Source organism: Centroberyx affinis, unplaced genomic scaffold (assembly GCF_046629955.1).
Source record: "Centroberyx affinis isolate AG114_WGS23_722 - 3 ecotype Tasmania unplaced genomic scaffold, CSIRO-AGI_Caff_v1 ptg007484l_1, whole genome shotgun sequence".
Classification (NCBI taxonomy): domain Eukaryota; kingdom Metazoa; phylum Chordata; class Actinopteri; order Beryciformes; family Berycidae; genus Centroberyx; species Centroberyx affinis.
In genome coordinates this window covers 25,624-52,460 of record NW_027283777.1, presented here as the reverse complement: position 1 = coordinate 52,460, position 26,837 = coordinate 25,624, and the positions used below count along the sequence as shown (strand labels likewise).

The 26,837-nt window shown below is 42.4% G+C and overlaps 2 protein-coding genes across 2 annotated transcripts; both read left to right on the top strand.

Annotated features, from left to right (window-relative positions):
* The first annotated feature begins 306 nt into the window (after positions 1-306).
* Positions 307-3,047, top strand: LOC139639621 (keratin, type I cytoskeletal 18-like). The gene is made up of 6 exons (XM_071513759.1): positions 307-383; positions 531-687; positions 1,088-1,249; positions 1,393-1,518; positions 2,218-2,441; positions 2,915-3,047. Exons 1-6 carry the CDS (start codon positions 310-312, stop codon positions 3,045-3,047), a joined length of 876 nt encoding a protein of 291 aa, XP_071369860.1. The 5' UTR covers positions 307-309.
* Positions 3,048-23,230: 20,183 nt separating this feature from the next.
* Positions 23,231-24,812, top strand: LOC139639620 (uncharacterized). The gene is made up of 2 exons (XM_071513758.1): positions 23,231-24,512; positions 24,664-24,812. Exons 1-2 carry the CDS (start codon positions 23,231-23,233, stop codon positions 24,810-24,812), a joined length of 1,431 nt encoding a protein of 476 aa, XP_071369859.1.
* The last annotated feature ends 2,025 nt before the right edge of the window (positions 24,813-26,837 follow it).

Below are 26,837 nucleotides of genomic sequence, written 5' to 3'. Positions count from 1 at the left end.
TTTCACAACTTTTACTACCTGCACTCATATCAAATCATATCTTTATCTCCGTGTTCGGCTATGTTGGACAGTATCAGTCCGAAGATAACCTGCTTTTTTCTGGCTGTCATGATTTACAGCATGACATAAAAGCCCATATTTCCACCCCGCAATTCATCAAACTGAACATTACAATTTATTGGCCATCGAAATGAGGCTTGAGGGTTGAGAATAGAAAACGTGAAGTGTCATTCAATATATACAGTCTGTTTATATTTCTCACACACAAAAAATACAAAATTAATTTTGCATTTCCCTCAGATATTCCACATGATGAAGGGCAATGCAGAGCTTGCTATTTCAGTTGACAATGCGCGCCTCGCCTCAGACGACTTCAAAGTCAAGTGAGTGTTCAGCTCTGTATACAAATGAAACAGGCTCAATATCTAATGTATGATTAGGTGTATGCTTAGCTCCATTAATGATGAACAGATTAACAAATTATCAGAATCAACCAATTTCTGAGATCTGTTTTCTCTGTCTTCTAACAGGCTGGAGTCCGAGATGTCTATGCGTCAGGCAGTGGAGGCCGATGTGGCGAGATTGAGGAAGGTTCTGGATGACACCAACGTAATTCGGCTGCACCTGGAGAGCGACATCGAGTCTCTGAAAGAAGAGCTGATCAACCTGAGGAAGAACCACAAGGAGGTGAGGAAGACTGCTCAGAGATTAGATAGAATTTGGCCTAATTCAACTAAACTGTCTGTGATGGGAAAAACCTGTTTGATAATCCTGATAAGATACATACTTAACTCCTTTATCTGAGTCAATATTTTCCCAAGATTATAGCATGAGAGACTTTTCTTTATCAGATCATTGGCACTGTTATTTGTGGCAAAATAATACTTTAGAGCAAGGATTATTATTCATGAACACAAACTAGGAGGCCTAGATTAGAGTTTGGTAGGCAATGAGAGGAGAGGAGTTAAGTAAGTACTGTAAAATTCCGCTGCTTGAGCAATCTCTCTGAGCCTTGACCTCTTTGCACAGGATAACCCAAGCTACCCTTGTCCAGGAAATCACTCCCTGACTATTTCCCCCTCAACAGGATGTTGCAGAGTTGCGTGCCCAGATCACTCAGGTTGTCCAGGTGGATGTTGATGCTCCTAAAGGACAGGACCTGACCAAGATAATGGAGGAGATGAGGGCCAAGTATGAGAAGATAGCACTGAAGAACCAGGAGGAGCTCAAAGCGTGGCACGAGTCTCAGGTGCAGTAAATGGAATTCATCTGTTAAAAGTAGTTCAGTGCAATGGCGCAATTTGGGTTAATTGTGTGTGTGTGTGTGTGTGTGTGTGTGTGTGTGTGTGTGTGTGTGTGTGTGTGTGTGTGTGTGTGTGTTCTTGTATCCAGATCACAGATGTGCAGGTCCAGGTGACTGAGAGCACAACAGCTCTGAAGGAGGCCACAACTGTGATTACTGAAAGTAGGAGGAGGTATCAGACACTGGAAATTGAACTGCAGTCCCAGCTTAGTTTGGTAAGAACCTAGTCTAGTCTAGTCTATTCTAGTCCTGTTTTTTTTTATGTATATAGCTCTTTATCAAGTATCAAAGGGCTTTACATACCATCATATACATGACATATACTATACTACATCATACATATACAGTACATACCACATATACAGTATATGCATCCTATACTAGGTCATATACATAATTCATATACATTGTTTACTACATCATATACATACTATACATCATATACTAGATCATATACATCATATACCATACTACACACAAATACACTCATGCCAATGGGCAAACCTGACCTGCATGTTTTTGGACTCTTTCTTTAGTTTTTTTCAGGGATTGTGATTTAAGTCTCACTAATAGTATCACTAATGGGTAAGGATTTTTGTACTGGCCCATCATAGGTTTCAACCTCTGTCATTATACCTTATCCATTGGCTCTACTTTATGTCTAGTTTTAACCTTTATCTACCAGGGAACATTTGCTGAGTATGTAGGCCTATGCTTGTTTTCAGCAGTGTCCTGCTTTACACTCAGCCAGTTGCATACATTCACAAGTGGGAGCTGCTAAGTACATTGTCACTGAGGAATTGCAGGTCAAGTGCCTAAGTAATTGGGTTGGCAAGCTAGTAAGCTTCCCATGTCATTCCTTCACTGCATCAGTCAATCAAACGGTCAATCCCCTGTCCTCCACCCACCAACAGAAAGCGTCCCTGGAGGCCACCCTGCGTGACATCGAGATGCGGTACAGCATGGAGGTGGAGAGGTACAACGAGGTCATCCTGAGGCTGCAGGCGGAGCTGACTCAGATCCGCAGCGACATCCAGCAGCAAACGCGAGATTACGAGCTCCTGTTCAACATCAAGATGAAGCTGGAGGCCGAGATCGCCGAGTACAGGAGGCTGCTGGACGGAGGGGGCGACTTCAGGTGAGCGCACGAATACGAGAGTAATATTTTTAAATAGAGTGAAAACCGCTCTTAAAAATGCCGTCGATAGCTTTGGTGAAAGCCAGCCATTCATGTATATTAAAATGACCAACGTTAAACCTTTGTTCATCGCAGGGAAACTCATTGTATTTACAAATGAGATGCAAATGAGTTGCATGCAAATATGAAATGAAGCTGCATTGATATGGAAAGTAAAAGGCAAACTCTTCAGCTCTTCAGTGCAATGCTTTGTGCCATCGCTGACATTCATTTCAACTGTTCAATTCAGTGTGTTAATATTAAATAACTTAAAAGCCAAAAGAGAGACACAAAATACAAATAATAAAAATAACAAAGCTTCTCCTTCTCAGCATAGTAACATGAAATATCTTACTCCATAGTGAACAAACTAGGACTAAATTTGGTTTTACTTGAATAAACAACCTATTCATCACTTTTTTCCTTTATTCCAGACTTGAGGATGCAGTCGACCTGAAGAAGACGGTTGAGACACAAGTGGTGACGGTCACTAAGACTCTGGTGGATGGCAAAGTGGTGTCAGAAAGCAAGGATGTCAAAGCCAGTCAGAAAGTGCTTGATGCTTGAAAGTTTCTTAAAAATAAAAAAAAAAGACAAAAAGTCCTTTGTAACAAAATAAAAAACACAGCAAAAAGTGAAATATCATGCCTGTGAATGTTTTTGATTTGATAATGTGGAGACACTTTAAGGAAATTGACATATGGTTTATGCATCGATGACACATGGTTATTTCATATTTATATCATTTCCTTAAAAAACACACACCAATTGTTGAGTCAACATTTCCAAATGAGCCAGCATTCATTTTTACATTCTACTGATGAGCCAATGCAGTCTGGTAGAAATTCCCAAAATAAAGCTGACATTGGTTTGAAAGCAATTCATTATTATGACACAACTTCAGCTTGCAACACAGATCCATATGTAAAACAGCTCCTCCGTCACACACATGATGCCTGGCTTTCTTTCTGCCACTCATCATCCTCCCACACAGCCCGCTCATGTTCCAGCTTCAGAGAGGAATTCACATTCTGACCTGCAGTTCTTAAGCTTCGCCCCCATATTCGCGAGAAGGCCCCTATTCCCATGCTATTTCCAAACATGTGTCACAGTTCAGCCCAGTCCAGTCCTCTCTCTGTGCTCTGGGTTTGTTTTCACTCACATTAGTCAGTCTAATTCTTGTTCCCTGTTTGTTTGACACAGGTTGACCTCTTCTGGTCTCGGCTGATTCACTGCATATGTTTATGTTAATAAGCCGTTTGTGCATTAATGAGATTGCATTGATGTCAGGAACAAGATAGTTTGCTAATTGGCTGGGAAATTCCGATGCAGTTGAGGATGAGTGTGCTATCTGTACTCAACCTTCATAAATCATAATTACAATGGCACTTTTTATGCAATATAGCATTGCAAAGTTCAGAAGACAGTACCATGAATCATTTTGGCCAATTTGTGCCAGACTGCAATCACAAATGGTTGCCCAACTGCAGCTGACAACCAGCAACAGTTACCAAATTCTTGCCAGTTTCCAATGCCTTGTTCCCTGCCCCGGAGCTGTTATTGTGTGAAATGTGTGTGACAGTGCGTCTGGCGTGTGTGGCTCCCCATCCCAACGTCAGTATCTGCTGGTCTGGGGAAAGTCATTAAGCCGTCTTCCCCGCTGACAGCCACAGCCTTTGTTCCAGCGCTCTGCCACCCCAGCAGCCAGACGCCTCCAGTCAGACGGCTGAAAGAAGCTGGGCAGACAAACCAGGGAGAGGGGGCATTCCAGAGAATAATGGTTTAGATAGATAGATAGATAGACAGATAGATAGATAGATAGATAGATAGATAGATAGATAGATAGAGAAGGATGGGGGAGACTAAACAACAGAGATCGAGAGAATCTAGCAAGGAGAGATGCAGTGTGCAAGCACTTGATCTCCCCTCTGCATGCCTGCCATTCCTCAGTGGCAGGGCCGCTGCTTGAACAATACCTTGCTCTCTGCATGGAGGGAAGAGGCCCTCAGAGGGTCCGCAGGTGCTTAGTCACGCTATTCATACAACTGACTCAAAAAGGCCAAGCAGAGAAAAAAATACTTATATTTCTACTTCAAATGCCTCAGTTTTTGGCAGATGTACAACAAAAATGATTCTAAAACTGGGTTTACAATCAAGTCAAATGGTTTATATGCAAAAAAAAGTCCGTTTTTAGACAAAATTGCCAGTAATTGAGCTTTATCTTTGTAAGGCATTACAATTCTTTTAAACTGTGAAAACAATAAGCCAATATACAATATTTTCATAGTGTGTGTGTGTGTGTGTGGTACTAAATAGTGAATTTATAGTGACCTTATTGCACTTACATTTTAAATCACCTATGGTATTATATATATAGATTCCTGTAATATTCTTATAGGGACTTCTGCTTTGTATCCTTCTAAAATTAATCATAGGATTACTAGAATCCTTTCTCATAAGGGAGAAATCACTCTCTTAAGAATCACCCTTATAAAAAAAGGTCTGTTATCAGCTTTCAGGACCATGCCACATGAAAGCACCTAGCAACACAGTAGCATGCGTTGACATTTAACTAGTCAATCACCCGAACCCAGTTGCTTCATATCCATAACTCTAGCTGATAGTTAACCCAAAGGTTCAAATGTCAATACAGCAGAATGCCTAACTGGTTTCTTGTTTTTGTTATTTCATTCTACACCTATAAACAGTCAAAACAGAGACAAGAATGAAGAAATACTGTTGCAGGTGAGACCAGGAAACCCCCACAGGGATTATAAAAAGGTCTCACCCAAAGAGAAAAAGTTATCTAACTGAAAAGGAGTGTAATCTTCTAATCCACAAGGGTGGCAACATGTGGTTCTCACTGTCGTCGATGTGTTGCAATGTCTCTGGCTTCGGCTCCGGGTAACTGCAGCCAAGTCATAGATAAATGTTGAAATCACACTAAAACGAGAATTAGAAACATTTTATATGGTAAAGATGAACTCCCAGTGTCAGCTGTTGCAAACGCATTGCATCAGCCGAGGGTTTAATGAAGTGAAGTTTCTTTTCATTTGACAGGACTACAGACACTGCAGTGTGTTTATTTTAGAAGAAGGGGCCTATGAAAGGTTATCAGTAGAAGCAGAAGTGAAGACAAAGTGTTTCAGAGGATAATTAGAGTCCATTCAGAACTTTCTCTAAATCGCGCATGAGTCATTCGTGGTAGGTCAGAGTCCTACAGTGTAACGACCACTGTCTCATCTGTCTTACTTCCCTTTTTCTTGTTAAAACCTCTCTCTCTCTCTTTCTCTCTCACACACACACGCGTACTCCCTCTTCCCCCTCTACCACACACATCTGTTGGGCGTGTCGGGTGTGAGGCGGTTAGTCATCCAATGCTCCCAACTTGCTTGGGCCTCCTCCCAGTGGGAGAAAGGAGAGACAGGGGGAAGTGAAGGAGCGGCGGTGGGAGGAAGGAGGTGAGGGATGAGCGTGAGGACATAAGTGAGGGTAGAGGTGCGAGGGGAAGGAGTGTGACGGAGTGGTGAGGAGAGGAGGAGGACGGAGGAGTGAAATAAGGCAGCAGGGAATGTTGAAATGCAATGGGAAAAGAAAGGATAGGAAGGTGGATTAGGTTAAAGCAGCACTAGGTGAGATTTTTGTGTAAAAATCCACCCGTTTTTAGCCTAAATCACAAAGTGGGGCTGCGATAGGAAGAGTGTCCCATCCGCTCTGCCGTAGATTCTCCACAAGAAGAGACAAATCAAAACTTAAAAATGAAATCCAAACTGTCTTTGGTATAAAGCATCACAGACCGGCCGGGGGCTGTGTGCAGTTTGCTGACGTCACGCTACGTGATTTCTGGGAACTGAAGATCCAATTTTTCAAACAGTAACCTCTCGCTGCCATTTGGAGCCGCCACTGTGCGACGTTCCCTCCCGCAGCTTTCTAAATTGAGTGTGAAGGAAGAGAGCGGCGTAGATGTGAGAGAAAAGGGGGGGGGGGGGGGGGAAGGGAGGGTGGGAACGAGAGTGAACATCGGGGAGAAGGGAAGAAATTGAAAGAGTGATAGGAGGAGAGAGAAAGCACCAGTGTGGGAGAGAGGGAGATGTGAAGGAGGGAGGGCAGATTAAGTAAGACCAGAACTGGGCACCGGGCCACCGCCCAGCCACCGTTTTCTCTCTCCCCCATTTTCATTTTCCATTCCTAATTGCGTGGGCAGAGGGCTGGAAACCCGACGCCCGAACTCGACTGAACTCGGCGTGTGTGTGACTCATTCGTCTGGTCTCCGTGGAAACTCCGACCAAAAGAACTTGGTGACCAGAAAGTCACAAGCTGTACACCCAACGGACTAAGATGATTACCCCCTTTCCTCTGCTAAAAATACGGCGCAGCTCTCTGGTGTGCACGAGTCTAACCTAAAACGACTTGCAGGAAGAGTATCGTGTGTTCATATGCTGAGTTCAGCGAGTTCTGTGCATCTAACTTTACCTACTGTGGAGCAAAAGATAATGAATTCGTAAAAAGATAACGCTAATGCTTCATGAAAGAGCACAGCAGCAATTTTTTCTTTCTTTCAGACAAGGGAGCTTTTTTGATTCACATCCACTTGAAACTCGTTATCCAAAAACAGTTTCAGTAACCTTGACGTTCTCTGAATGAGTAACTGGCTCAAATTCCAGAGCGGAGGGTAAATGATTAAAACCGCAAGAGGCACAGTGCCGCCTTGTTCTGAGGTAAAGGCAGGGAGGTTTAAAGATATGATAGCATATTTATTTCTATTCAAGTGTTATGCACTCCAGGGCCCAGCCCACAGGACACATCCATACACTACATCACGTAGGTGTGATACACACAGGGTTTAAAGATAACGTGCACTAGACAGAATTCCCCATCCTGAAACACAATGGAGGTCATTTTGGTATAAAGCTTAATTCATCATATGACAGAAAAAATAACTTAAAGTGGATTTTATAAAATACTGCTGCTGATAAAAAAAAATGTGTATCTCCAAAATGTTAGAAATGCTGAGCAATTGAATGATTTTAGCATAGACAATAAAAAAAACCATAACAATAGACTGTATTTAGACAGTTGTGGGGTAAAAGCAGCACTTAGAAAGTGCTTTACAAAAGGCATAAAAGGAAGGAACAGTAATTGAAATGACGTTAAAGCTCTATGTGACGACTTTTTTGTGGTAAAACATTCACTTCTAATTCGTATTAGTGTTGGCCTTTCCAAGCTCCAACGAAACCATGAACACAACATGAGACTCTGGTGATTTTGTGAGTAGTAGGCTATTCTACAACGGTAGACACAGTGTTTTATCCCAAGCATGAGTGTTTACGTGATCAATACGCACACGCTTGTTTGTTGTCTGACATCATTAAAAGTGCGACAGCAGTAAAATTGAGAGTAGCTGCAGATGTGCCAAGTTATCACAGAGTGCTGTAACTGAAAAATGCATTAAAAAGAAAACTAGTTAAAAAACAAAAACATTAAAAAAAAAGTGATCCACATCAAAAACATGACATAAACCCCTATTTGCAAAAACCTTTCATTTCTACCGTCACAGACAGATAGGGTGTTCACTGAATGGGAGGACAAGGGGCTTTCAACCATTGGTGATCTATATGTCGAGAAACTAATACAATATAAGGTCATGCATAGACTCCATTATTCTAAGACTAAATTAAACTTATTAAATTTATCCCACAATTTCTCCGCTGTGTGACAGGTGTAAGGCAGAGGAGGGTACATTAACACATCTTTTTTGGCTTTGTCCACTTTTATACGACTTCTGGTCAAGGATATTTGATTGGTTCTCTAGAGTCTATGAAAAAGACATTGTTCCCGACCCCCGAGTTGCTCTCTTCAGTTGGTGTTTAAGAGGAACGGTGAATGTAGGGGTATGAGTGTGTAAAGACTATGTATATTATCTGGCAGCTGTTCGGGTTATTGTTTGTGTTTCCTATTTTGTTTTTCCCACATTTTTGTATTTATTATTATTATTATTTTTCCGTTTCTTTGTGGGCCTGTTTTGTATGTGTTTACCTTCCCGGCACCTATTGCATGATAAGCCGTCCTGGGGGGGGATCCCTATGTGCCTCAGCCCGCCCAAGGTTTCTTCCAAGTTTTACTACCAAGGTTTTTCATGGGAGTTTTTCCTTGTGTGCATTTAGGGTCTAAGGCTGGGGTGCCGGGTAGGTTAGGCTGTAGAATAGGTAGTTTGTTTTGTCTTGCTAAATCTGCTCTTGCCTACCTGTGTTTTTTTTGTTTGCTATGTTTGTCTTTCATAACTTTGTTCACCATTGATTGTGTTTAGTTAGACCTAGCTAGACACACTCTCTGTAAAGTCATCTGAGACATGCTTGTGACAAAGGGCTATATAAATAAACTTGACTTGACTTGACGAATCTTGAAAAACTGAAAAATAAAATATAAAAGGCAAGCAGCCTTGGGGTCCTGATGGTAAAAGCACAAGCACACTGAGTCTTCAGCCCAGACTGCAGGACAGTCAGAAGGGCCAAGGATCTCAGACTGCACGCCGCCTCACAGGGAACCAAGGGGTCTGCAGTGTGGCTAGAGGTCAGACCTAACTGAGCTTTGAATGATCAGTAACGTCTTAAAAAATCAACTCTAAATCTAACCAACAATTTGTTTGGCACCAGTCGCTGCATTCTGAACAAGCTGGAGACATGAACTGACATTTGACTTAGAATAGAGGGAGTCACAGCAGCCTAGATGAGATGAGATAAACTCATGGACGACCTTCTGGAAGTCTTTAGAGAAGATTTGATGTTTCTCAATTACAGGAAGCGAGATTGCTTTATCCTCTTTAACTCTTTACCCTCTTTTCCTGCTCCTCAAAAGTCAAGTCACTGTCAAGAATCATTTCTGTGAGTCTGGCTATTGGCTTTGTGCTGGAAGAACGAGACTAAGAATAGAGTTTCTGGAGATGTGAGAACCAAATCAAATGATTTTGGGGCATCCTGGTGACTCATTTGGCTCAGGTAGACACCATGTCATTGGGGCATCCTGGGTTTGAATCTGGCCCAGGACCTTTGGCACATGCCCCCCCCCCACTCCCAAAAAAGAAAAAACAAAACATTTTTTTGAATGGGTTTTAATAGCCCTAGTAGATAAAAGACTATGTAAACCTTCAGTTCAAGAAAGAAAAGAAAAAAACACCACAAGCTGAGGGTTTTTTTCTCATGACAGCCATGATATTGTGTACCAAGGCCGCTCTGTTTCCTTTATTAATTCTCTTTATTTAAGCCCAGATAATCCACTCAGCGCAGGATGCTGTTGGAGAGGGAGCGCTGATTACAGTGTGACTGACTGTGTGGGGGAAATCTTTTGACGAGAGGAATTCCATCACAGGAAAGGAGAGTCCACATTTAGAGAGTCCGAGTGTTGGAATGACCCTCAATCATAACATAGCGTGCCCAGGAAGGGACACACACACATACACACACACCTGCGTAGTTCTTTTTCCTGCCCTTTGCTCGAACATAAAAGGTGCAACATAATCTTGACAAAGCTTGGTTCCTGTTTGTGCATGTGGAACTGGAACCTGAACCTGAGTAAATGAGGCGGAGAGTGAGAATTCTCTCTAATGGTTAGCGGTAAAACGCTGTTCATCAGGGAGGATTTAACAAGGGAATGTTTTGACTTAGTCTTGTAATAGACCGGTACAAATGTAAGTATTGGTTGGGACCCAAAATGAATCATGGGGCAACAGCAGGTTACTGTTTTTGTTTTTTCATCAGACTGGGTCCCATGGATGAGAGTGCATTCCTTTGATTTCTGTGCAAGGCTTTGTGTGTGCATGCTTGCTCAACCATTCTGTTGCTGCCTGTCAAAAAAAGTTCTCATGTGAATATGCTGAGCCGTTAGTAGTAGGCCTGTGTTAAAGAATAGCTCACAAATTACGAGGCTTTGGTTTGCTGTTGGTGGTAAAGCGGGATTAGAGAGTGGGTTTGGCCTCGCTGCCCCACCCTAAAACATAAGAGTGGCTCCTCTTGTTTGTTGTTCCTTGTGAAGGACCTTGGTCTTCAGGACACTGTGAAAAACCGTCCTTAAGGATTCCTTTCATGGAGACGCATTTAAGATATTTGCTTTGGGAGCTTTTATGTGCCTATATAGTCTCTGAGAAGAAAAAGCTGTAGGACGTTCATCTGTCATCAGTGTTTACCAGAGATTTTCGGGGGTTTCGGGTGTGTGCGCCGAGTGAGAACTTACTCAAAGACCCAGATGGGAAACGAGCATCAATTCATCTTACTGGCTGGTAGCTGTACGCTTGCGGGTCAAAGGTCAGGTCGTTCAGGGATCCTGTTACACTGCGTTTACTCTGTTGCCATGGCGCCATAAACAGGAAGAAACTCTACGGTACGGTAAACATGCCGGCAAATAATGACTGTTGGGATTGTTTACTTTTGAGATGAGAGAAATCATATGTCTTACAGCTGGACAGCAAGTGGGGAAGTGGATTAATGGTGACGCTTTTTGAATTGTGCAAGGGTATTTTCTATAACTTTGTCTGTGTGCGTTTCCATGTGCATATGTATATGAATCCATCCCCATTCATGTGTGCGTGTGTGTGCTAATATCTGTATGCTGGTGTCTGCTTGTGCATGGAGGCCCAGCTACAGTGTTAACAGAGGTCATCCAGTGTCTGTCACCACACCAACACCTCTCCACCACACCAGCCCCCCAAACTGCGGGGCGTGGCAACACTGTCACAGTCCTCTGCACACCAGTCATGCAGAACAGCTGCTTAACTCCTTGGGAACTTGGGAACACACACACACACACACACAATTTCTGTCATTGGGTATTAAAGTTTCCAACCCTCCCAAATTCTACAATGTTGATTAAAATCTTCCAAAAGTATTATGTGGGATTGTATTTGTGTGCGACTGACTAGGTGAGGTTGAATCTTATCAAAATCTTGTAGTGCACGTCCACCCTTACACTTATTGTCCAGGACATCCTCTCCAGGGGAGGTGTTGTCCCCCAGGGAGCCACTTTTACCAGTGACTAACAGACGGGAAGTGCCATAGTCGGTTCCTTTCTTCTCCAAGTGCTACTGTACACGGATGTGCTCCTGGTTTTCTCCAAGTGCTACAAGGCAGCACTCTGTTCTCTGGCATGCATTTGTTCCTTGAGACAGTTGTTGGACTTACTTTATGTACAAGAGTTTAACATGGGTCAGGATGCTCTTCAAATAACTGACAGAAAATCCCATTTCCACAGCCGTTTATCACTGGCAAATATTAGCTCTTCACTCCCCCTTGTGTCTGTGAAGTTCGAGAAACCCACAAAAGTCCGGTCATATCTATTTCACTGTATTTGCTTTACACAAGACAGAAGAAAACAAATGAAATTCTTAAAATGTCTTGCCCCCCGAGTGGAAAAGATTCAACTTCTTTATAAATCTTAATTGAATCATCGGGAGCTAAGCTATTTCCTTGATCAGGATCACCAAAACAGCCATTCTCAGACAGCCGGTTCGTGCCAATGAATGCTGCCAGTCGCAGGTCAAGCAGCAGTAACGCAGCTTACTGCTGAGTCTACAGTGTTCTTCCCAGCAGCTGGCTTATTTGGCCTCCCATTCCTCTGATATGACCAAAAAAGGCCTTTCGCTGCTCGCTGCTACTGGGAATCCGGCCTCTATCTCTCACCCACATGGGGTAGGACTGTTGCAAAATGCTGCCGAAGGTCGATGCAGAAGCCTTGTAAAGAGTTATGACAAATGAGGGAGGTTTGGAGGGTGAGTTGGGGAGGAGGTAAAGGTGTGCGTGAGATTGTGTGATCTTTGAAAGCAGAAATGATGAGACCTTTAGGGATCATGTAATTATTAACAATTCCACCTGACGCAGTGCAGGTATGTGAGAAAAAACACTGTAAAAAAAACAAAAAAACACTGGGGAACATTTACGGCTTTGATGCGATGGCTAGATATTGCAGTAACAGGCAAAAGGTTAGATGAGGTAACGTCCAACATCAGGCGCCGGTCTTTCCTCTGATCAATATCTCCTTCTAATCACACTGCATAAACAAGTCCTTGATAGGATGACGGACAACATCAAAAGAGGGTGAAAGAGAGAGAGAGAGAGAGAGAGAGAGAATTCAGACGATATTAGACAGTTTGTACACAGCCGGTTGAAGAGCGTCAACTTCGGAACTTTACTTTTGGCTCAGATGACTTGTTCTTACATAAGCGGGCTAAAGCGCGTTCTGATCTTTTCTTCTCATGGTCTTTGACTTGGGGCCAACTGTGTGGATCTGAGTAGGACACAGAAAGAGCTAAGGCTATGTAAGGGATACTCCCGGAGTGATCTCATTTCGAAGGCATTTGTTTTGCTTTTTTTCTTCAGAGGACTCCTCACGTTGACCCCCGTGAACGTTTTGCTCTGACTTCACCTAATCTGGTGCGTCGCCGGGGGAGCTGGCTCACCTCCGCATACCCACAGCTTCTCATCATCTTCCCTGTTCAATTTAGACTGTCCAACTTAAACCTGCCTTATAAGAGCGGGGAGAGGAGGCTCGCTTGATGGTATTTCTGCTGAGAGAGTGCGGAAGGATGAACAAAATATGCCCTTTCTTGCAGCAGAACAGACTCACATGACAACGCTGACGCTTCAATTTCCCCGTCCAATTCGCAATGACTGACTCATTTCAGCCTCGTCACCTGGCTGTCATGGCATTCCAGCCTTAATACAGCAACAAAGTCACATAAACCGGGTGTGTGATCAGACCAGTTGAGGTCGAAACCTGGCTGAATAAACCAATAAGCGGGCATTAATCCAGTGTGTGGGTAGGCTTTTTGCAAAGATCTGATAACTATGACGTTTGGGAACCACAGGCAGAGTTCTCATCCATCTGCGTTACTGCACAGGATTACCTGAAAAATATTTCTCTCAAACCAACCACTCCTAAATGGAAATCGCTTAAATCCCCAAATTGGTACAGACAGATTTGTTTAATCCCATGAATGGTGGAGGCAAGTGGACATTTGTCTTAAACCTAAGACACGCACAATCTTACGTGACCTCACCCAGACTCAAACAGACAATCTACCTCATCTCAGAGTAATTTGAGAACAGGATCATGTGGGCCCAGTTTTAAGGTGATGGCTGTCTCCTGTCTGCAGACACAACAGCAGAGAGAGGAGCCTCAACCAAAGCCCAGACATGTCAGATAATACCACAGCGATATGTCAAACAAATGAGGGAGATTTCAAATAAAGTCGGTCAGGTCCCCCCATCTCATGGAGCACTCAGATGAAGAACCCCTTTTTTGAGCAGCCAGTGTATCCTCAGTTATATAATACATTCATATCACGTGGATTTGTGAATGTCATATCTCACCTGAAAGAAGACAGCCTCCGTTTCTTTAACTGCAAAAGCACAGAACACACAGATTTAATTCAAGAACATGAATTTCTGAGATTGCGTGAACTCATTAAACTCACTAATGCTGAAAATGTTTAGGGAATATTTCCAAAACGATGATGTCAGTTTCAGTAAAGCAAAAGCTCCCTGCAATTATGTCATTACATGATACCATGATCCCACGCCTCCTCCTTGACCCAGGGTTTACACAGTATGTGTGTGGCCACGGGTGACGTAACCATAATCCATAAAGTTGGCAATCGTCTCATCTACTGCAAAGGTATCTTGCATGAAAGACTCCGCAATTATCACTTTGAACTAAAACCTGGCTGCGGATGACAAGGAGAATGTTTTGTCTGGTTTATGCCTGTGTTATGGCCGGAGTTTTCTTAGGCTTGTCAGGAACGGTCGGTATTAGACTCGAGTCAGAGATAAACAAAAGCAAGGCTATAAATGGGGGTGTCGGATTCCTCCCCGCTCAGATCCATGTTTTTCTTCACTGCCCCGACCGGAGGATGAGGCGATCTGACATTTCCGTGAGCCAGACCTCTGGAAAACCTCATGAGACCCGTTTGCTTGCCAAGTGCATGAAAAAGAAAAATGAACAGAAAGAGATGGGGAGTGATAGATAGGAGGGAGAGAGGAGAGGGAAAAAAAAGGGGGGGAAGGAAGGGAGAGAGTTTGAAAGAGCGTTCAGATAAGCGAGGATGCAATTATGGTCGTTGATAATTAGCGTGATTTACTGCCACCCTAGGCCTTTCACTTGAACTGGTTCAGATGGTGCGTAATGAAAAGCAAGCCGGTCCCATCTCTGCTGGGAGTCAAAGCTGCAATCAGCAGTATGGTGAGAGCATGTGGAGGATGATCATATACTTGTATTTCGCCATATGTATGGATTATTAGGGCAGACATTACATCAAGCAACTATCCATGGCATTGTATCCATATTTTACCCAATGTGAGGTCATGTCACACATTGAGCTTTGAGGCAAATTTCCAAGTCATTAGCTTAATCATTTTGTTAGCGATCCTGTCAGGACTCGCTGCATTTAAAGACTTACTTTTTTTTACGACAAACTACTGAGTGCGTCTTTATCAGTCCGTTTTATGCGGCAGTAACTCAGCTGGGTTTGTTTGCCAGTTCAGTGAGAGAGGACAGATCTTCACTCTATCTTGCTCCGCGTCTGCCGTCTGCCTGCCTTATGTAACGCTGACAGGACTACCTTTTGTGGGAATTCACACGGCGATGCTATAGCACATAACTCTGCCTGTGAAGAATGCGGGGCAGCTGCAGGTTTGGCCTTACTGAGCGCAGATGCGTGCAAAATGGCACGCAGATGCGTATGTGCGTAGATGACACAAACATGCACGCACACTTAAATTCTACCATCATCCATCCAAGTTTTTCTCAACAGATTACACGCATGGCATTAGCAGCCTTCCGGGGGCGAAATTAATTGTGTTTACTTCAGCTCGACTCCTCTAAAATCAGACGATACAATGATCGCGTTGTTTGCTTCCAAAACCCTAATAGCGCTTCATTCAATAAAACGTTCGAGAACAAGTCGGTTGATTCATTTGTTCTGAATGTAAAACCATGCGGACAATACAGCGCTTTCACGGCCTGCCCTGCCTAAAGGGGGGAGTGTGGTCTGGTGAATCTGAAAGCCCTTCAGTTCAAGTCGGGCCAGGAGCGTTTCTGAACCTCTCCACGCTGAGGAATCTAATAAATGATCCTGCCAGTAACCGCACAGCGAATCTCGACTCAAACGGAGCCACATCTCTCCCCAGAGGGGTGTAATTGCGCTGGCATCTGCAGCCGAAGCTAGATGTGATGCCTTGTTAAGCTCTCAGTGCGCTCCATTCGTTTTGGCTCTTACACAGAGTCATTACTGATTCAGAGTGGATTTCTAAATGTAATTGTACGGGTAAACGCACAATACCTGAACAAATGATGATTAGGCATGCTTCCGACAAAACTGTAAAACAAGAAATTATATTTAAACACCTGTACTGCCGCCAATACAGCATTGCACAGGTAGCGACTGTACTAGCAGTCGAGATTTAAAGTCTATTTATAGTGCAATATCAGCAGATGTTGAAATGAGACGTTCAGCATGTTTATTGGCAGCAGAGGGAGGAATTACCATGGCTTTTTCATACTCTTATTATGCACAGTGGCTGAACTAATAGCCCACCAGCTACAATATACAGTTCATCAAAAGGCAAAAGGCCTGTGGTTTGAACATGGCTACATATTTTGTCTGCAAACACACAAAGGATTTTGAGACTTATCAATCACTAAGATGTCTGTGTGAGGAGCTAATGAGACATTAGAAAAATACATTTTTCTATATTAATGCTTTTATTAAATTTTGCAATACCTATAAATCAGCACTCAACATGTACACAGATGTCACAACGCTGCACAGGAATATTTACAACAAAAGATGCATGTTGGATCTAATTCTGGATACAGTCTGGCAAGCTGGATTTTGGAGAAATTAAGTCTATGGACTAATTTAAATAAACCATATAGAAGCTGAAGTAAGTATTCATTCAACTGCACACTGCCAGATAGTATCTGAGAGCTCTGAAAATACATTTTTGCAGAGATTTTATCCTTTATTCTCTATTTTATTCCTTCTTTTAGTTCATACAAAGCATTTTTATGACTGGCTTTAGAGACTTTTGCTTATTTCTATTTCTATATTCTATATAAATGAATTCTATATTCTGTATAAATAGTCTTAATCATTCTTATTGTTACTCTTATTGTTACTGTTGTGAGTATTATTATACAGTATCATTATACAGGCATGTTTACTGAAAGTACCTAGATTAAAACACATTGACAGGAGCTGACACTAAAAGACCATCACCTGCACAGTCAGCCATGCAACATTTACACAACCCCTAACAGGCCTCAACATTTTATTACTGTTTTGTTGGCATTATCAGTAGCTCAGGTGCGGCACACTGTCCTTTATTGTGTAGGTTTTATATGTGAATCGAAACACAGACCAGCTGTTGATGTGCACTTAATAGATCTGATATAAGCCTAATTGTGAGCTGTTGTTGAAAAATGTCAGGGTGAAGTCAAGTCAATTAGCGGGTGGTGACTGAAGCTTTTCACTGATACACAATAGCAGTATTTTAATCAATAGTCTAGGGACCGGCTTTACCTCAATAATGTTTCTAGAATCACACTATTATATTTATTTTATGACAGACCTATGGCGAATTTCAAAAATGAAAAACAAGCGGATCATTGGGAAAAAATGAGTCAAAGCCACTCTGGGAAGTTTTCCACAGAGGAGACACACACACACACACACACACACACAAAACATAGACTCTATTCATACACAATAATTTATGTCTATGTCATCTTCTCTCCATGAACAGGCTCCGTGTGTCTTTGGGTTAGACAGCCGACTAGCAGATGAGCGATAACCACACAAGAAAAAGCATCTCTGTAATCAGTTATCCTCTTTTAACAGAACACAAACACTACCACACACATCTGCACAGTTATGGATGTGTATGCAAACAGAAAGTTGAAACTGCAGCATTTTTACCTATCACTTCAAGTGTTTCTCCTCTTTTTTTGGTATTGCACCAAGGGGGCCGATCCTTGACTTGACTTCTTAATAATCACTGTGTGGGACAAGGCATCATTTTAACATCAGAAACTCCAAACAAGGCAACACACACAGTGGTCCAGAACCCCAACCCGGTCATGGAAATAGAACCAGACCAAATGTTTAGAGAGCAGTCAAGCTCAACAAAGCCGCCTTGTGCCTGATATAAATCAGAGCGCCGTCGGGCTAATTGATGGGCTAATTGATGGGTTTGTCTTGATCTATTGAAGCACGTTCTCATCTGAAACATATGTATTAGGAATTAACAACCCTCCCCCCCTTCTGTCAGTGTCACAGCTCTCTCTCTTTCTCTCTCTCTATCTCTCTTACACACACACACACAGAGTCAGAAGCCTGTGAATAAGGAGCTCATTTCCTGTCTGGCACTGACTGGAAGTCTGACAATGTCTGTGGTGACGTCCATTTGTGCTTTCGACCGTTTCCATGACGATAACCAAAAGTCGAATGGGAACTACTATAGTGTACATGGAACTGTCCCGACTACAGTTGGGCCCACACAGAACTAACACAACAGTTAGCTGCATGGGAACATCATTTATTTCACTCACAATCACAACGGTAACATTTTGCAGCTGTTAAATGAACTTCCCATTTTTTATTTTGACTTCTGCTGAAAGAAAAGATCCACACTGCAGGATTTGCCAAGACAGAAATTGAAATGTTCAGAAGATATTGACTATGATTAAGCTCCATGTCGACGCTAAACAATATTAGGCCATGTCAAACAAGAATGAAATGGCCTGGGTGGTAAATATATGAAAGCTACATCAAACTGACGTTTTGCTCCAAAGTCTACAGTAGTGAAAGTCTAGTGGCTACCGCTGGAATGTGAGGGGGAGTCACTGTTGTCAAAACAATGATTGAGCTGTTTGGGAGTTACTAAGAGTTTTTAGGCTCCGGTTGTGGTGAACAGCAGGGAAAATCTGTAAAAGCGTAAGAGAATCTTCCTTGGCTGGTGTTATTTTATTCACTCTCTTGGCCTCCTCCTCCAGATTTACCCACACACACACTCTCATACACACACATTTCTACATTTCCCCACATACATACAGACATAGGCAGGCATGTGCATGTACACACACACACACACACACACACACACAAACCTTGTCGTTCAGACGCGATAAGATGTACAGAGGCTGTTGCCACAGAGACAGCAGTGAAGTTTTGGGCAAAACAGACAGTATGAAAGAGGAAGCCAAGAGCAGTCACTGGACCAGTTGGATGTGGATGACAATGGCACATGTCATAGCGGTGTGATGAGATGTTTCTATTCATACACTTGCACGTACACACACACACACACACACACACACACACACACACACACACACACACAAAAGAAACAGAACCAATGCCAGAAAATGAAATTAATCTGATGAACATGTGACACAATGACCAGGCAAAAAGTATATTGTAAAATCAAAACCAGTATGAATTAAATGTATGATAAATCCACTAAAATGTAACTATTTAATGACTTAAATAGTATCTTTATTTACTTATTTAATGACAAAAGGACCTCACAAAGAATTAAATGTAAAGAATCAGTTCAACCAACAATGGACAGTTGACTTTATATGTGCAGTGATAAGTGCACATATACATTTACAAGTACAAGACTGCAAAAAATACTTGGGTAGTAGTAAATAACATGGTAATAAATAGTGACAGGACATTTTACAGGCAGTTCCACTGGGTGGTGAGGACTCCTCCAGAGATTGTAGAAAACAAATGAAATGGCTTGCATGGTAGGAGTTAAAGGTTGTTCCAGGTATTAGAAAAGCTCTTCGGTCCCATCCCACTCATTTCCTTTCCAATGTCTCCACTGCCCCCCAGTGGTGTTAGAGTGGAAATGTTTCATTTTCAAAGTATTGTGACGTGTAGGCCATGTGTTGCTGAGTTCAACCACTAGATTTCACTCTTCAGTATATTAGAGAGGACGTCTTGACATGGTCTCACATGGTCTCAGCTGTACAGAGCCACTATTTTGATTCATTGAGTCAGTGCCTCTACATTACGGCAACTCTGGATGTATTGATATTACCACAGGTGCACAAATCCCATTATAGCTGTGGCTTGAACACCTCTATGAGACCCGGACTCTGTGTGGTTGTTGGTTCATGTGTAACTCTTTTTGCCATGCACAGTGCTTAGGGGAATTACGGTATGTGCTGTTTACACTGCAGAGCCCCCAGAGCCCTGCATAAGGGAAACACAGTGTGCGCTCATACACCAGGTAGTACGGTAGAGGTTGGCACGCTGTACATCCATATACCAGCAAGTAATCCAGGTTTGAGCATTCAAACAGTTGCCCAATACACTTGTCTCAAAGAATGTCTGATGCATTGACTCACAATTGGTGACTACAGAAGACATCAGGAAATGTAAAATTCCCTATTAGAGAGTGCAAAACCATATAAGATAAATTACATATCAATTATAATTTTGACACCATTATTGCATAATCACATGAAACATATCTATGCAGTTCAGGTAATACATTTTAATTTTCCAGTTTGCATCATCATTTGAATAAAGCTCAAAATAAAGCGTGCAAATCTCTGTTTAAATGAAATGTCAATACTAGTACAGGAAATGTCAAATGCAAATGACATTGAATTTTCATTTTGAGCCAAAAACTGCACATAAAAGTGGCAAATTTAAATGTAAAAGTAGGATTACATGGCCATTTTACATATTACATGGCCATTTTACATATTACATGGCCATTTTACATATTACATTTCCATTTGACTTATGCATGCGATACGCTTCCATAGATACTCTGGCCACCATCTTCTTTTCCTGAGGGAGTGGTACATCATGAAGTGTCCTACTGTACCACTCACATTGTGCATTTGCCCGCGGCTGATAGGGAACTGTACATGTCTTTTTTTACACCACAGACCTTGCATAATTCTGCAACTTCACTTACAGTTTCTCACTTGATTATAAAACCCTCCTCCCTGGTGACATTAGGTGTAAACATCTCTGCTGTTTACAGATGATGTTGTACTTTTGGCCTCATCGGACAGCTCCCAATATGGTGTGTAGCGTAGCGCGCATGTTCGCCAAAGCTCTAGATAACTCAGAGAGAAGTAGGAGGCATCAGTTGCCTGATACAAAACGTCCCACGTGTTTCAGCATTTTTTGTTCACCCTAGACTAGAGAGAGTGGTGATAGAGTGAGGGTAGGAAAGACCAGAGAGAGTGTAGTGGTGGAGTGGGGATTGACTTGATGCAGCTTTGTCACCACCTCTTGGTATAATGAAGACACAACAATGCTGGATTTGTGAGAGAAGACATGAGTTTGTTTGAGTTTTTATTAGTATGTATATTATAACGTTTTGTAACAAATGCAGATTCATTTACATACAACATTTTATTGGTAAGTATAAATGATACATGAATGAATAAATGAATGAATGATTTTTTTCATACACAGGCTTGATAGAGCTTGGTGTAAGTGGAGTAACCCATATCTTTTATAGTTTTTGTCTTGCCTATAACTCCCCCTAAAGCCCTACTAGCTGATTCACAGAGCACATCACATTAGTATGGTACTATGTCTATGTCAAGTCTAAGTCAGTGTGTCCACGACAGCACAGGCCTCAATGCAGTTGGAATAGGCCCCAGGATGCAGCACAGGTCTCAAAGTAGTTGGAATAGGCCCCAGGATGCAGCACAGGCCTCAATGCAGTTGGAATAGGCCCCAGGATGCAGCACAGGCCTCAATGCAGTTGGAATAGGCCACAGGATGCAGCACAGGCCTCAAAGCAGTTGGAATAGGCCCCAGGATGCAGCACAGGCCTCAGTGCAGTTGGAATAGGCCCCAGGATGCAGCACAGGTCTCAAAGTAGTTGGAATAGGCCCCAGGATGCAGCACAGGCCTCAAAGCAGTTGGAATAGGCCCCAGGATGCAACACAGGCCTCAGTGCAGTTGGATAGGCTCCAGGATGCAGCACAGGCCTCAATGCAGTTGGATAGGCCCCAGGATGCAGCACAGGCCTCAAAGTAGTTGGAATAGGCCCCAGGATGCAGCACAGGCCTCAATGCAGTTGGAATAGGCCCCAGGATGCAGAGCAGTTTTTTTCTGTGACATTATTATCATCATCAATTTTCATCACATCACAAATTCATCGCGAAAAATGCATTAAAATTTTGAAAAAAAAAAAAAAAAAAAAAGGAAAAAAAAAATACAGAATAAATAACAAATGGCCAAACTCTGTCACTGAGATCAGAATATATATTCAACTCATATCATTCGCTGGAACCCTTTCCTCACTCTTTAGCTCCATGTGCCTCTAAAATTGCACCAATAAACCACAGCTAGTATCTTAGATAGGTTGCAGATGATAGAGATGTAATTATTTTCCATCAACACCAATGATTGCTGTTCTAAAGAAAAACACTATGCTATATTTAAATAGTGCAAATATTTTTATTGCTATGGCTGTGCTCTGGTAGAGAGATGATTTTGGAGTAATCCATTAATGTTCTGTTGGGAAGATAATCAAACAATGTCTGGTTTAAATCATAATATACAGCATTGGTAAGCAGTCAATAACAGTTGTATTGGCTGGAGTTCCACCATGCAGCGCTGGTGTTTATGACATCAGAATGGGTCACCTGGCATAAAATTCACACACAGTTTGAACCACAGGCATTTTGGAACCATTCTGGATTTTGGAAAGGTAAGCTCTACTCTAATACTTGATATGTTGTTTGGACTTTAGTTAGTATTTTCACTGTTTTATGCTGTCAAATCCACAATAGGAAAATACTTTACCTGTCATTTGGTGTTTAACTTATGAGTCTGAGATGGAGCACTGTTAAATGCAACCAAGAGATGTAGGTTCAACTGAGGGGTACAATTGTGCATTTTGTAGATTATGCTATTCTCAAACTATGGGTTTGGACCCAAAATGTAGTAAGAGTAGAGTAGGCTACAAATATCTTTTAATTTCTTGTTTGGGACCAGGTTGAAAACACAAAAATCCTTGTTATGTACCTATAGGGATCTTTTAAATCAGCATTATCTGCAGTGTATTTGATTAATGTCATATTACAATGTACATATTTTAAACAAACTTTTTATAGCATGTTCTTTGTATTCATATTAGTAGCAGCAACCAATTAGTATTATTATTATTATTAGTAATAGTATTAATAGTATTCAAATGAGACCAGTTATACAGGTTTTAGTAGTTGTAGTAGTACCAGTTCTATTATTATTATTATTATTCGTACTATGATGGGAATTATTGTTAGTTTTCTGAGTGTCTTGTAATGTGTGAGGTATAACCACACCATACTGTGTTTGGCCAATCAATATTAAAATTATATAAACACTAACAGAGTGCTATTTGTAGCTAACTGCACCCATACTACAAATGGCCCAGGAACTTCTTGTTCAGGATGCACAGTAGAGTATTGATTATGGAAACACAGTTCAGTTCAGTTTGGTTAACCCAAGTTTGCTTTCTTATGCTTATTTCAAAGGATAGGGATATACTATGAATGGTAATAATTAGTCAGATTATCAAATGATGTTGAAATGCTAATGTTTTACTTGTGTGTTTGTAACTGCAGAGAGAGCACATCGGACCATATCAACACCCACCATACAGCATACGTGCACACAAATACATACAGGGAGCAGTAACGAAGTGTTACTTGCAGGTAACTGCACCCATAGCCACATGGCTATACTGCAGACTATGGACAAACTGTCAGCCTGGCAAGAGACTTTTACCAGGCTGACAGAGAGAGACGAGCTGCGAGAGCACACAAATCAGATCTTGTTGGAGAAGTTGGAATATGAGAGACAGCGCAGCGTGCAAGAGACCGCTGACCTCAAGCTCACCATCAAGGAGCAACGTGACACCATCATGGAGCTCCAGACTGAGAACGCCGCTCTAAAAAAATCTCAAGAGGCGGCTGCGGCTTACAAGAAGAGAGCCAAAGAGATGATGGCTGAGCGCAAGAGGACCATTGAGGAGCAGTCCGCTACCATCAAGACGCTCCACAGTGTGATCACCACTCTCCAGGCAGAAACACCAAGACCTGGACCGACAGACCTGAAACAGAGGAAGAGGGAGGAGCGAAAGAGAAAGGAGAGAGAACGAGAGGAGAGGGAGGAAAGAGAGAGAGAAGCGATGGAAAGCGAGGAGAAAGAAAGAGAGGAGAGAAAGAGGGAGGAGAGGAAGAGAAAGGCGAGAGAGAGAAAGGAGAAGAAGAAAGAACAGGAGAAGCTGGGGCTCGCTAAAAAACTGGAGGAAGAGCAGAGAGAGCTGGAGGAGAAGAGGAAGATTGAGGAGCAGCAAGCAAGAGAGGCCATGCTGGCAGAGAAGGAGAGAGAGGGAAAGGGAAAGGAGGAGAGAGAAAGGGAGGAGAAGAAGATGGAGAGAAAGAGAAAGGCAAGAGAGAGGAAGGAGCTTGCTAAGAAACTGGAGGAAGAGCAGAGAGAGCTGGAGGAGAAGAGGAAGATTGAGGAGCAGCAAGCGAGAGAGGCCATGCTGGCAGAGAAGGAGAGAGAGGGAAAGGAAAAGGAGGAGAGAGAAAGGGAGGAGAAGAAGATGGAGAGAAAGAGAAAGGCAAGAGAGAGGAAGGAGCTTGCTAAGAAACTGGAGGAAGAGCAGAGAGAGCTGGAGGAGAAGAGGAAGATTGAGGAGCAGCAAGCGAGAGAGGCCATGCTGGCGGAGAAGATAAGAGAAGGGAAGGAAAGGGAGGAGAGAGAAAGAGAGGAGAGAGAAAGGGAGGAGAGAGAGAGGAAGGAGAGGGCGAAGCCGGAGACAGAAGGTGAGAAGAGACTGAGGGAAGAGCAGAGGGAGAGGGAACAAAGAGCTCTTGAGGATCAAGAGATTAAAAGGCAAGGCTACCTCGCAAGAATCAAGAGGTGGAACTTCAAGAGGAAGGCGGAGACCAACAAGGAAGATCTTCAGTGGACTTACGTCATGGAGAATTTCAAATGCGATTGTGGCGGTAAGTCAGTTTACTTATTGTACAATATATTTCATAGAAGTACACTATGTCAGTGCTGTCTGCTGTAGATACATGGCTGTTTATCTTTTTAACTTGTATGCAAAGATTCTAAGATGTGACTTAACCTCTTGTTCTTTTTGTTTTTTTTTAGACACACTTTGCGATCGCCAAGTCGATACAGTGCGCAAAGCGCTGGAGGAGAGGGAGGAACTGCTGAAAAGAGAAGAGAAGAGGCAGAGGAAAGAGAACGAGTGGAGGGCAAAAATTATGGAGAAGGCACAGAAGAGGGTGAACTCATAAGGGAAAGGGAGAGAAATAGACCAGTTAACCCCATCCCTTTACTCAGAAGCTAGCCCTGTGTTCGTATCTGGGACCAGATACGAATATACGACACACTACTTCAGTGTGTACTGCATACTGTATTACTCAAGTGATGATTCAGTGTACTAGTACCAGCAGACCGCTCAGATTGCAGTATTTGAACAGTACATCACATGACCCTTGTGGACTTAGCAGGAGGTCACCTCCAAGTCTGGGAGTCTTGGAGCGGGGACACTGAGACTGGACTATACACTCATTTAACGTCACACTTCGTATTTACAGTATGAATACTACAAACATAAGGCAGGTTCCTGCCACGGCGCCATTTTGTGCCACAGAACCATTTCGCTCTGCCACAGTACACCTCCACCCATTGGTGCGATTTCTGCCACCTGAAACCTGTGGATGACAAACCAACTTCCCTGCTGTGGACTTCGTCAACACCGCTCAGCAACAGACTTCATCTTCAGCCACATCAGGACTGCTTCCCTAACCTGAACTCTACTCTGTTGCTATGAATGATTTAATCACATTGAACGAATAAATCCTATGTGGCTTTATCGAGACTTTATCTAGACTCTGTACGGTTCACCACCAAAATCTAAACTGATTGGGCCAAGGCTATCTGTCCACCAAACATCCACTGCACAGATAGACAGTGAGGTCATCAGACTGAGACACACACCACATAAAGGTCACTTAGCTATAGCAAACAAAGACACAGAGAAAGGTAAAAGAAAAAATGCCCCTACTTTGTAATTAACAACTTAGCATGTAACAATATTAAAACAATATTTATTTATTTTTTCACAGCTCACATAATAGACCTATTAGTACAAAGTTACTACAGTGAGTCCATGTTCCTGGACTTTGAAAGAAAATTGTAAAGCAAAACAAAATACTGTAAAAAAGTGGCGTCAAGACCTACACAGTTATGGTGGTACAAGTGATATCGCATTGTTTGCACTGTCATGGTGTGTTTCTGCCCCCGGATTTCAAACTGGAAAAACATGGTACACAAAAATGGTGTGAGATGAGAAATCAAACACACTTAAAACACAGTCTTAAGCCCAACAGCATTTACTGACTCTTCCTCGCATCCGTGTGCACGTGACGTGTGCATGCATACATGACGTGTGCACATAAGTTTGCTCAAGTGCATCTCCATACACAAGTGAGGCTTAACTGGTTGAAATGTGAGTGTGTGTGTGTGTGTGCGTGCATGCACGTCAGCTTGAGCGTGTGTGTGTGTACATGTCTGTGTGTATGGGCACTCCAGACTGGAAATTTAATGTTAGTATGTTATGTTTGAATGATATCTCTAATATATTTGAATAAATGTCTCAAAATAGACTGCAAACTTTGAGGCCCTTTGTCTCAAAAACACAGTTTAGTAACAGACAAGACATAAAGGAGACATAAATGCCCCTCTTTCCAACATTGTATTAAACTCAAAATGTCTCCAGGGGTCAGTGTGACTGAAAATGATAGAGCAGGTCAAGGGCAGTACAGAGCACGTATTATACTAGGGTGTGAAAGCAAAGAGGCGGCCCGGCTTGGACTAGGTCTACCTAGTCTTGTTTTACATCGTAACTAATATCACTTACTGTTCTTCGACACTTGTGACAAAGGTTCTTAAACCTCTTAAAGTGCAATAGCTGTAAATACAATTTCAAGTGACTTGTGACATTGTAAACAACATTCTCTTTAAATGTAAACAAGTCCTGAGTTTAGCAGGCAAAGCACATGTACTTAAAAAAAAAGTTATTCGAATGATGGACATGTCCACTTCTTTCACTAAATCCTTCAAGTCCAAAGTTGTCACAGCAAAATGACACAAGCAAAAATGAAATGGGAATTAAGTGCAAACAGGGAAACTGCCGACAGACTTTAATGTGGCATTCAGCAACAATAGCATACTCATTATCTGCCACTGTCTTATCTTCGCTACATCACCGAGTACAAATCACCCAAGCATGCTTTTAACCTGCTGTGTTTTATGCT